The sequence below is a fragment of the Podarcis liolepis genome, assembly GCF_965112155.1.
Source record: "Podarcis liolepis genome assembly, chromosome: 6".
NCBI classification, from domain to species: domain Eukaryota; kingdom Metazoa; phylum Chordata; class Lepidosauria; order Squamata; family Lacertidae; genus Podarcis; species Podarcis liolepis.
Window position 1 is genome coordinate 28,471,698 of NC_139559.1, and position 12,913 is coordinate 28,484,610.

At 43.1% G+C, this 12,913-nt stretch overlaps 2 protein-coding genes across 2 annotated transcripts in view; both read left to right on the forward strand.

Moving 5' to 3' along the window:
* The window catches only part of LOC310709079 (tigger transposable element-derived protein 1-like), an 877,074-nt gene that overhangs the window by 734,775 nt on the left and 129,386 nt on the right, over positions 1–12,913 (forward strand). The gene's annotated exons all lie outside the window — the stretch shown is intronic.
* On the forward strand, positions 5,135–11,656 carry RAB5IF (RAB5 interacting factor). Its single transcript, XM_083509899.1, has 4 exons — positions 5,135–5,351; positions 6,557–6,660; positions 9,537–9,666; positions 9,978–11,656. The coding sequence occupies exons 1-4, from the start codon at positions 5,220–5,222 to the stop codon at positions 10,017–10,019; spliced, it is 408 nt and encodes a 135-aa protein (XP_083366025.1). The 5' UTR covers positions 5,135–5,219; the 3' UTR covers positions 10,020–11,656.

Consider the following 12,913-nt stretch of genomic DNA (forward strand, 5'->3'; position numbering starts at 1 on the left):
TATTTTAGACCCTATCCAGAGCAACCAAAAACAAATGTGCTTCATCAGCCATAAGGCAGCCCTTCAAATAGCTGAAGGTGGCTTTTCGCATACTGCTTACTAATCTCTTTTCCAGGTTAAAAATCATCTTCAACTCCTTCAGCTTTTCTTCGTAGGGTTGGATATTCAGGTTCTTCACCACCTTTGCTGGCTTCCAATGCAAAGGGCACTTTGTCCAGGCAGCAATTCTGTAACACTTTATCTGGGAGCAACTCCCACTGAACTCAGCGGTCTTTACTTCTGCATGGACACGCAGAGGAATGCACTGCAAGTAATAGGCCTGTCATGCTGTAGTGAGCAAGTTTGATGAAATACAATGCAAAGTGTTTTGGAAACAACAACTTCAAATCATTACATTTCCATAAAACCCAGACAGAACGCCTTTGCACTGAAATATTATCATTTCTACACATGTATGTCACGCTTTGTCAAATTGCCTTGAAATATGTTCAAAGCTGAAAGGCAAGACTTACTATTATTTATTTTCTACAACAAATAAATGGTAATTGCTTCCTAACCATTTCCTCAGGAATACATATTTGCAGGACTTCAAAATTCAGTAACCATTGTACCGGTGTGACATCATAATTATAGTTTTAACATTTATTGAACTGTCTACAGCAGAGCTGGGCAAATATTGATTGGGATCTTCTGGCAGATTGCTAGATGATTTGTTGTAGACTGATGAAGGGTTCTGACTAGCAATTGTTTACAACAGCAGCAAAAAGAAGATTTCCTGTTTTAGAATATCTGATTTACAGTAACTCGGATGTAGACTTGTATGTATGGCTCTTGTGGTAGATAACTGACTTTGCCCCCAAAGCAGCTTTTCCAATCTGTCTCCACCCACTGCCAATATTTTGCCCAGTAAAAAGCAAAACAAATCCCCCAAGCCTGAAATCTGCTCAGACTTGCTTTGGAATATCCCCATCACCATTTCACATACATTATCTACTCAATCTTCACACCAACTCTGCACAGTAGGTTGGCATTATTAGCTTCCTATTACAGAGAGGGAGCTGAGTCGGACAGGCTTGCACCACTTACAGTGCAATTGTATGCACTTATATGGAGACGTAAGCCTCACTTAGTTCAGTGGGACTTACTCCCAGCTAAACGTGTATAGGATTGCAGCCTTAGGGAGTTTATGACTAATCAAATTTTAGGGATTTTAGCTTTACCACTCACCCACTTAACTAGGGCTGCAGCATTTAGATTGCATACTAGCCTGGAGAAAGCCCCACTGCATACGAGTGAGTTTTACTTTTGGACAAGCACACGTGCTAGACAATTTATTAGTTCGTTACTTGATTGTGGAAAATAATTGATCTATTTGTTTATTTAAAGAGCTTGTATATGTACTGCTTAAATACAAGAGTCTCTAAGTGGTTTACAAGAATACAATGCAAAAAGTAAAAACCAGTCATTATTTACTCCTGGATGAATGGGGTTAGGATTGCAGCCTAATATTTCTTTACTTGGGTGGCAGTCCCACTACACTAGTCCTGCTCTCTGAACCAGTGTGGCATAGTGGTTAGATTGTCAAGCTAAGACCTTGGGGACCAGAGTTGAAATCCCTGCTCATCCATTAAGTTCACTGGATGGCCTTGGGCCAGTTACCATGTCTCAACCTAACCCCTACCTCACAGGTTGTTGTGAGGGTAAAATGGAGAGGCGGGAAGAACTCCTTGAGCTCCTTGGAAGAAAGGTGGGATAGAAACGTAATAATAATAATAATTCAATTCTTGAATTAAGCCAGCAAAACATTTTGCAATCAGAACTATGTTCTTAGCCATTATCCTAAACATATTCACGAAACATGCTTGAGATTGCACTGGTAGTAATACAGTGGTACCTCAGGTTACAGACGCTTCAGGTTACAGAGGCTTCAGGTTACAGACTCCACTAACCTAGAAATAGTACCTCGGGTTAACAACAGATGAGAACAGAAATCGCGCAGCGGTGGCGCGGCGGCAGCGGGAGGCCCCGTTAGCTAAAGTGGTGCTTCAGGTTAAGAACAGTTTCAGGTTAAGAACGGACCTCCAGAACGAATTAAGTTCTTAACCCAAGGCATCAGTGTATGTAGGAAGCTCGCAATACTGGGCACAAAGTCAATAAATACCATGACCTGAAAGCACAATAAAGAAATACATACTTCCAGAGGTATGTTCTGGAGGCTCCTGCCAAGTTGCCAGTATGATAGGCAGGTACACTCTCCTCTTTGGTTCTGACTCTTCACCAATTTGTGGCCCAGAAGGGGTTGTTTTTTTAATTTAAGTAAGCCCACTGGAAGGTTTGGCTTTGATGCTTTGCAGCTATGGTTATGTGTTTAATAGTTTTTGTTATATTGTGGTGCAGTTTTAGGAGCCATATTCCCACTGTGAGAGCAATGAGTTAAGCAAATACAGTGGTACCTCAGGTTACATACGCTTCAGGTTACAGACTCGGTTAACCCAGAAATAGTACCTCGGGTTAAGAACTTTGCTTCAGGATGAGAACAGAAATCGTGCTCCTGCGGCGCGGCAGCAGCGGGAGGCCCCATTAGCTAAAGTGGTGCTTCAGGTTAAGAACAATTTCAGGTTAAGAACAGACCTCCAGAACGAATTAAGTACTTAACCCGAGGTACCACTGTAGTGTAAATTCCCAAGTGCCTTTTAGCTTTCATGGCTATATTTGTGATCCCATGGGAAAGAAGATCACAGGTCAAGGAAGAATCATAATAGGCTGTTGTGAAAGCTGTGGAAGACAATAACTTTCTGCCACCTTGCGGCCAGTGATTTGAAAGCAATCTTGCATCTTGAGCCAGAAAGGGAAACCCACCCAAGTGAGAAGGCAGCCTACTTACTGCATATGGTAGGTATAGATGCAAACACATATATGCACTGAGGCCCTGCTGAATTGGCTGGTTTCACCTTTCGATGCACAAGGCACATGCATTTACCTTGTCTACGTATGTATAACTAGGGCTGGAGTAGGGCTTCCCTTTCCCAGAGGGCCATTTCACTTGTTACATGAGCAATATTACATGACCATTTCACATATCGCATGGGTTGAGTGTACACTCAAAAAGATCCTGTAGCCTTTCTGCAACAAGTGTACCTATATGATACATTGTTTCAAAACACCTGTTTGTGTCACTTTCAGCCTTGATAATTTGGGGTGTCTTCTTTAAAATTGTTAAAGAATCAAATGTGTATGAAGAGAACTGCTCAGCCTTTGTAACTCCTTTTTTATATAAAAAAATTGAAACAGAATACTGTACTGGAGACTTGGCACAATCCCATGTATATTTTGATGCTGGGGAAGACGTAGATGTTTAATCCTGTGACATAGTGCTTTTATGCTGTTTTGGCTTTTAACTTTTTTTTTTGTATTTATATTTTATTTTTGGTGGGGGGGGGTTTGTTTTTGTTTTTTGTAAAATGGGATTTCTTGAGCAGTCAAGCATAGGATTGTTCTACGTATTAAGTTACTATTTTGCAAACATTTCATACTTCAGACCCAGTTCCAGTTCCCTTCTCACATCCTACCTGAGCCCAGTGTGTATTACCAAACATAATACATTTGTGGTATAAAAAAGCTGCAGGATTTTAGTACGAAGTTATGGGAGATGCACTGATGGGGAAACAAAGCTGTGTGGGCTCTTTGCACCTATGGATGCCCTATGGCCAACCTACATGGCATCAGCAGTGCAAGTCATCATGAATGCAGAGTTTTTATTTAATTTTTTAAAAGATGTCTGAAGCTTGGAAGAATATGTTCAAGGCTGTTCTGATTTTGCTCCAAACGGGTTCTGGTTGTCAGGGCCAGCCGGCCTACCTATAAGGCAAGGTGAGGCAACGCCTCAGGCAAAAGGATCCACAGGGCTCGCAGATCCTGATGTAGATCTTCACTCCTCCTTTCTTTACTGGCAGGGAGGAGAGCACCATTTTGTGGTTCACCTCTGGTGCCAAAATGTCCTGGGCTAGCCCTGCTGGTTGGGAAAGAATTAATAAAAGCACATTGTGGTGGGGAAGTATCTAGGGAAGGGTTTGTACCAACACCTGACCAATGAGGAATTTGTCAGCAAATGGCAGGAAACCATGGCTAAAAAAGCCACCTCTATTGGTCTATCACCCCCCCAACTGTATTACCTGGGTTATGAAGGCGCCCTAAAGACGTTAAAGCAAAGATTATGGGATAATGCACACAGTGACTTGCGATCTTGATCACACACAGTCTGTAGTCTGCTGGCAGTAGGAGTACAATATGGGCATGTCTTTAAGTTAACATCTTACATTAAAAACCTGACAGTACCAAACTATCAAAGGCTTTTCACCAAAGCCAGACTAAACGTCTTTCCTTCTGCAGTGTTGGATGGCAGGTTGAGAGGAGTTCCCTACCAGGACAGACTTTGCTTGTGTGCTCAAGACATTGATTCCATAAAACATATTTTGTTGCACTCTGCAAAATATGAGCAAGCCAGGGCTGAACTGATATTACCCTTGCTGGTACCTTTCCCGGGAAAATCAGAGGCTTACTGTGTCAGGTTCCTACTGGAAGACCGGACAAACGCTACAACATTAGCAGTGGCAAAGTTTTTATCGGTGGCTGCAAGAACCAATGATCCCTATATTCTAACAAAATGCTTGTTTAACCTGGAGGTAGGCTGTATGAATTGTGTATTGCTTTGTAACGATTTGTTGGGTCTCTGGACCGTAATAAAGATTAATGATGATGATAAAAGCACATTGTAACACACACACACACACACACACACACACTTTTATATATAGGTAGCCCTGCTCTGCCCCTTTTGCCAGTCTTACTCTACTCAGTTATCCCTGCACTGCGGCGGGGCGGACTAGATGACCATCGGAGGTCCCCTTTCCAACCGTGCGATTCAGCAGCCACGTGCTCCTCCCTCCTCCAGGCGCCAGTCTGCGCTGCCTCCGCCGGCGGAGGCCAGGAGGAGCCGCGATATGGCCCATCTCTGTCGCCGTAGCGCGCTCCGGCCACGTGACCGGAGCCGCGTGGGCCCGAGCGGGGCGACGCGATTGGTTGGTCGCCGGTCCGGCGCTCACGTGGGCGCGCGGGGTGCCTTCGGTGCTGCGAGAGAGCGCCGAGTGTTGCGGGGGGAGGGCGGCCCGGCGGGGAGGGAGGGAGGGAGGCAGGCAGGCAGGCGGCGGCGGCAGAGGACGATGAGCGGCGGCCGGCGGAAGGAGGAGCCGACGTCGCACCCGCAGCAGCACCTGGTGGCCAACGGCGGCGGCGCCTTGAAGGGCTCGCTGTGGGGCAAAGCGCTGCGGAGCGACTCCGCCTGGGAGGACAAGGTGAGGCCTAGGCCGGGCCGCGCTGCCTCGGCGACGGGGAGCTCCTTGGCCTGGAGGGGCTGCGTTGGCCGGAGCCTCGGCTGCGGCGACTCGAGTGGCACCTGCGGCCTCCCGGGGTCGTAGTGGGACCTGCTCTGCTTCCTTCGCGACGAGACTCCCGAGGTCCGCCCACCGGAGCCGAGTGCGAAGGGAGGGATCCTGACTCCTGCTAAGTCCTTACGCACCCAAACCCACGGCTGGTTACTCCCTCCTTCATCACCACCTGTCATTTCAGAAATACAATTTATCCCCTACTAGAATGTATATATTTTCAAGTGGCTTTCCTAGTAAATATCACAACCAGGCGGCTTATAATAAACACAGCGTGCAGAATAGTAAAAGCGGGGGGAGCCAAAGGCGCCTCTCTCCCTAGTTCTAACACTTGCCTGTCAGGGTTCAAAGTCCGTGGTGGTTAAACAATTGGGCGTTGGAAATCCTTTCCTGTCAAATTTCAGATTGCTCTTACGTTATTTTGTTGACCACCCGCCTTGCCCGGCCTGCTGGAGGCAGGCTGTGGAACTGGAAATACTTGATCTGGATTCTGGCTCTGCTGTTGCCTTGTAGGAAGTCCTCTGACAAACTACTTCGTAGTCAGTGAGCTTTGACAATATAGCACGCCTGGGAGCAAAACCCACTGAATTCTGTGGGATGGTCTTTTAAATAAATAGGGTTGGGCAACACATATGAAAGTGTTTTAAATTCGACAGTGAGTAGCACCAGTGGTGTTAAATTTTTATCATCACAAAACACTACCGTTTTTCCTCCAAAAGTAGGGTGCCTGGTAGGGTGCTTTGGCTTTGGCTCTTCTATTGTCTCCTGATGCCCATTGAGTGGCTTATCTTCCTTATATAAAAATATCATCATAGAACAGAACCAAGTACGAAATGCACATTGGTTGGTAGCGTTTGACATTTACAGTGTTGGTCTTAGTGATTCAGTTCAGGATCCTACTACTTCATGTTAGAATATTTCCTTAATACATTAGAAGAACCTTGAGACTTATCCTTTATTAAGTGGGAAGTACTGCTATATGACAGTTATTTATTATCTCCATCTCCAGCCCAAAATGTATCTTCAGAGCTTCTTCCTTTTGTCCAAAGGGGCATTTTGTAAGATACGTGAATTACAGATCCATATGAACTTTGATTTTTGTCTCTTCTCCACAGGATGAATTTCTAGATGTGATTTACTGGTTCCGGCAAATCATTGCTGTTATTTTGGGAGTGATCTGGGGCATTGTTCCATTGAAAGGATTTGTGGGCATAGCAATGTAAGTTTTTGTTTCTTGTTTTTGTTGTTGTTATATATTGGAAAAGTTGTCAAAAAAAATTGGAGACAGCTGAAATGGCAAGGTGGATAATTCTAAACCCTAGATCTGAAATTCATTTCCCATATACATTGCATTATAAATCATTGTGAGTTGGCAACTCCCAGATTGTGAGCCTGCAATTTTTTTGCAGTGTGTTTTGTGGGAAAATAGAGAATGATGTCTTTCTTTCATTGGATGGGGGGGGGGGTTGGACACACATACCCAGAAATGTCTAGAGGAAAACAAGTCGGGGGTGGGGGGTTATATGTAGTGCTTTATGCAGTCAACGTACAGTAACACTAGCAACTCAGGCCTAGATATATTTGGCATCTCTCTGTCTCAAGAGACAATGGAATACATCTCTGGGGGAAGTCAAACCACCAGAGAATCACGGTGGCTGATGTGGCTGCAGAGACCAGTAACTTGTAACTGCTGCATCCTACATTGTTTTTGCTGCCTTAGCAGCACCAAAATGACCATTCCAGGGCACAAGCCTGGGTAGTGCGTATGGAGGTTCTGGGCTGCCCAAATGACAAGACCTCCCTCTTGGCCTCACTGTGGTCCTGAGGAAAGCAGAGCAATACAATTGGCACCAGCTGAGCTGCCGGAAGGAGGTGTACAAGATGCTATTCAATTGTCTTAAGGACTCCACTCTGAATCTCTGTACGGTTTAGTCCTTGGCCTTTACTTCTCCCAAAGATGTCCAAAGGCAGGTAGACCTTAATATAGTTGCTTTGATATTTTAAATGTTTCAGTTCTGTACATGAATAGCGCCTAAAAATGTTTTTGTCTGTGAAGTTGGTTGGTAAGAATGTGCTGTATCATCTTAGCTGTGACAAAGGAAAATAAAGTTAGTAAACAAATACCATTTAAAGTTCTTGAACATGTCCTAGTCATCCATTTTTGTAAACTCTGAGGTCTTTGTTGGAGTGCGGGGAGGGAGGTTGGCAATTTCAGACTAGTGCTTATTGTGGCCTTGCTTGCAAATTCCTAACCACATTTAACTTCAGGGCATTAGGTTGGAAATGTCAGGGAGAAAGAAATTCAATGTGGGGAAATTCAGTTGCTTCATCAGTTTAGCTTAGCTTGAATGCCATTGTGGTGTAATTATTGGCATACTGATCTTAAAGAACCCAAGATTTAAATCTCTGCTCAGTCATGAAGTTCATATGAGGTGACTTTGAAAAGGACCTAGAAATTTCACCTGGCAAGATTGTTGACTAGAGCTGGCTATTTGCAACATCCGACTTGATTTTTGTACTGATTTCTGGTTTGTTTCTGAGCTCAGTTCAGAATTGCCAATTATTGCCTTTATCCGAGTTAGGATATTTTGCTTGTTGGGTATGCCTGCTTTCTCAGATCATCAAGATGAGCCCCTGTTGTTTGTGCTCTTCCACCTGAAGTTCAGTTGGTGGGAATCTGTAATATTCCTTGTTGCCAACCCTAGATTAGGGAACACCTTATCTGGGATATTTCAATCTCCTTGATCAGGGGTTGGCAAGGTTTACCTCACCTGGGCCAGTTCACTCCAGCGGAGATCCCTTCGTGGGCCAGATCGCGCACACGCGGCCACAATTTCTGGCATCTGATCTGCGCAGACACAATTTCCAGAACCACAGAAGCAAGTTCCTGCACCACGCTGCGCTGGTTTAGTGCAGAGTGCGGGGACTCGCCGAGTGGGTGGCTCAGTTTGGGGGCAGCTCGGGGGCTGGTTAAACAACCCCCGTGGGCCGCTTGTGGCCCATGGGCCTTAGGTTACCTACCCCTGTCCTTGATGTTTAAGGTCTCTGTCCCCCCACCCCTTGGAGGCCTTTGGCTTACTGGGTGTTTGACTCAGATTTTTTTTTCTTGATGCCATTTCATAGAATCATAGAATTATAGATTTGGAAGGGACTCGAGGGTCATCTAGTCAAACGCCCTGTAATGCAGGAATCCTGTCCACAGTCATCTGTAGGTGGGCTTGAACCACACAGCATTTGAAACTAGCCGTCCTTTTGCAACTGGATGCCTAGCATCTCCACCTGCCTGGCTGCAGTCAGGTGGTCTGCCTGGCAGTGCGGCAGCAAAAGATGCCCGTCTTTTGCTGCTGCACTACCCTGCAGACCAGCTGATTTGTGTGGCAGTGCAGCAGCACAAGATGCAGCTCTCTTTTTTTGCTGCTGGGTGAATCAGGTGGTCTGCTGGGTAGCATGGCAGCATAAAATAAAACAAAATGTCTAGACGCCATATTTTATTTTAGTGCCAACAACCCAGGTCCCACATGGCTCCTAGCTTTCCTATTCCAGTTTCTAACTCTGAAACTACCAACCTTCTGGTTAACAGCCAGACACAGTGACCCATTGCACCACCTGAGAATTTGTTTTTATCATTTGCTGTCTTGTGTGTGTATGAATGTTTTTTAAAAAAATATTAACTTTTTGGTGTTAGCCATCTTGAACCCTTCTGTTTGAGACAGAAAGGTGGCATACAATTTTTTAAATAAGATACATATATTTTGTCAGTCTTCTAAATTTAATATCAATATTGTAAACTTAGTATATTAATTAGTATAACAATATACTGTGTCCTCAGAGGTAGCCCTGCCATGAAAAGGGCAGAGTAGAAGAAATGAATCTGACCAATGAACCACACACCACCAGAGAGCTGTCCTTCAAATGCTCTATTGAAAGGAATGAGAGCTACATAAGAGCATAGTAGTGCTCTTCAGCATCTCCCATTAATTTCAATGTAGCTTGCACAAGAAAACATCCTGGTGGAGTGTGGCTGACACATCTGATGTCTTTACATTGTGCAAGTTGAAAGTGATGGTTTCCAATATGCTTCTTTCTCCCTTCCAGATTCTGCCTGATAAATGCTGGTGTCCTGTACCTCTATTTTAGTAGCTTCCAGCAGATAGATGAAGAAGAGTATGGTGGAACTTGGGAACTAACGAAAGAAGGGTTCATGACATCTTTTGCATTGTTTTTGGTAATCTATACTCCTTATTTGTTGACTGTTGGCCCTGAGCACGTATTGGAAAACAAGTGACAGATCACCACTTAAGAAGCATAACTATATTTAACTAGATGGGAAGGAATCAGAGTGAGGGAACAAACAGTATAAATTACTTAAGAATGCAAGAATTTAAAAGGGTAATGTACAGATTATAGTACAGAGCTAATTGTAAAGCTTTTTATGACCTGTTGTTTCAGTCTTATTCAAAAAGAGGAAAGCAAAATACGGAATCCAAACATCAGGTTCTTTGCTGCTGATGTCATCTTGTTTGTACTTCCTTTCAGGTTGTTTGGATAATCTTCTACACTGCCATCCATTATGATTGATGAAGTCCGCCAAATCAGTTGTATTCATAAGTTGAATAATACTTTAAGAAGCAGCCTCTGATGAACTGGGGGGAGGTAAAATAAGCCCATTTTTATACCCGTGGTCCAAGGAGATGGGACAAGCCAAATGGCTTCTAAGAAGAGAAGTTGAGCCTGTCTGGTTATTTAAAGAAATGTTGCTTTTGCAGAACTTTTTAAAAAGCCATCACAATGTTTTGCAAACAATACAAGACTGTTCGACCTTTCAACCTTCTCTGTGATTTTGCCTGGTACAGTGACGGCAAACTTCTGTATTCTAAAAGGGTGACCTTATTAATTAATTTGTGTCCATTATCTTGCCCTCTCTGAATGAGATCGAATCAGTTTGTGACTTGTCTTCCGTTCGCTAGACGTATGTTTTTAAAACCATAAACATCATGAGGCGTTTGGTTGGAGGCGAACTCTACAGAAATGATTACAAGAGCATAGAGTTTAATGGTTGTCCTCGGCTTGTTTAAAGAAAATTAAAGATCTGATCTGATAATTGATTGTATTAAGTATTAATGTCTTTAACTGGTTCATTCAGGGTTACTTAAATTTTGGTTGCTTAACAGTGTTATAACCAGAATCTTCAGATTATTTCCTAAAACTTTGTCATTAATTCCTTCTGGAGCAAGTGCTGGATTTACCTGGCTTAATTACTGAACTTTCACAAACAGTAACCATGGTTTAGGAACACAATAATGGTTCAGTTAACAAATTAATTCAGTTCTCAGAGCCTACCTCAGAGTTCAGTGGTCTAAATGCACAAAACAATTAAGACGTATTTCAGAACTCAGTTACTTCAGGATCTTTCTAGGATTTTGAAGTTGAAACACAACATGCGGAATAATTAAAGCAGCTAATGTCCTATACACAGAATTAACACTTTCAGGGTGGGAGTGGATTGATCTACAATTTCAATTTTGATGTTTCTGATTATTAAATAAAGACATTAAGTATAACCATGTTGGTGGCTGTACATTAGTTTAGGTCACTTACAATTTTTAACTGTAGATCTTTTCTAAAATATGCATTACAGTCTCCATGGATATATTTAGGAAGTAGTCTCTTCTAGGACCAGACCTGTCTGTTCTCATCATAATCTCAGATGAATGGGCAGAGAGAAGAGCTTTGCACTAAGACTGCCTTGTGGTGACAACCTGACTTGAGTCTTAACACACTGTGGATTAATTCCTAGTTCTTCTTAGCCTTCTGTTAAGCCCTCATTTTTGCATTTTTGACTTAGCAAGGTCACTTTCAATGTACTTTCCTTAAACTTCTATTTTCTTCTTCGTTGGTTAGTTGTTAGAATTCTGCCAAAAGAAATGAAAGCCTGAAGTACTGTATGTGCTGAGAGCCATGGCAGATGCTGCTCTTGCAGGCTTCGTTGCCAACTAACAGCCTCTGCTTATCTGGTTTGTGGATTTAATCTCTCATTCGCCTCATCAACCAGAAGGAGTCACCTTTTCTCCTCAGAATTTTCATCTCTGCTGGGTTTAAAATTCCATTTCTCAGTCAGCATCTGATTTTGTTTACTTACACTTTCAGTCACCTACCAAATACAGTACATCATTTTATACATGAAAGCTCTCTAATAAATGTCACATGATTAAGAAGCTGGTATGTTGCTTTTTCATTTGTACTGGCATGCTCTTATTTCAGACAATGGCTTAAACATTGAGGGCTGACTTCTCCCTTAATACTTGCTTACTGGATTAAAAAGGATGACAAGTATTACTAGCCTATGTGATCTTAAAAATTGGTTCTCATCACATAGTGAATGAAGTTCTCCTGTTTTCTTTGAAGTAATTTGTTGTTGTCCTATGAGTGCTTGGTCTTTTGCAGTGTGATTTCTCATGCCTGACTCCCACAATGCATTGATTTTGCATAAACATTTTGCATTGGATGCATGCTGCCTGTGGCAGGCGCTCTCAGTACAGGTGTGATGCTGGATTTGGAAGCATCCAGGTGATTTACAAACAGCCCTGCACCACTTGGCAAGCTACTTCTAAAACAGAGGTGGAGGATTTGTGGCCCTCTCTAATGTTGGAGTATAACCGCAATCATCCCTGATCATTGTCTGTGCTGGCTGGAGATGGTAGGACTTTGAGTCCAACATTATCTGGATAGCCACAGGTTCCTCATCTCTGCCCAAATGAAAACTTAGGGAGTTTCAGAAGCAGCCTTCAAGGCAACAAAAAAGCAAAACTTCCATTTGCATATGTGAGCCTTTATATCTACCCAAAGTCGCTCACTAGAGTATCTTGGTTTTGTGTTATAATTTACAGATCATGAGGGGATGATCATTACTCTTGCTTTATGTTATGCAGTCTATGTAATTCCATTGACTTTATTTCATACTGGTTGGGCACTGAGGTTTCACAGTCAGGAAACAATAACTTGTTACTGGAAAATCCTTCTTCCGTTGCCCTCAGAAATGTGGTGCCACAGTTTCATCTGTGCTTCAGTCTACTGAAATGGAATGACCAGCTTCAGCCCAGACTTTTGAAGACATCTATCTATGATAGGTACAGAGTCAGCTTGATGTGGATTTTACTCATTGGTGTGCTAAGAACACAATCTTTGATGCTGTGCCTGATTATTATTTTTCCAAATCAATGCCCGTTGATACAAATACGAACAGGAGACCAAACCAGCAACCGTTTCTAAAGTGTTTGAGACCAAGAACACTGAAGATAACACTTAATGGCTTAGCATTTTATCCAAATGCATCCATGCTTTGTTTTAACTAGGATTTGTTGAACAAGTTAGGATAGACTCACCTGGTGGTATGCTTCCTCTGATATTGGTTTGCCCTCCCTTCACATACCTTGCTAATACCCTGAACATCTTTGTAGCCATCCAGGACTTTC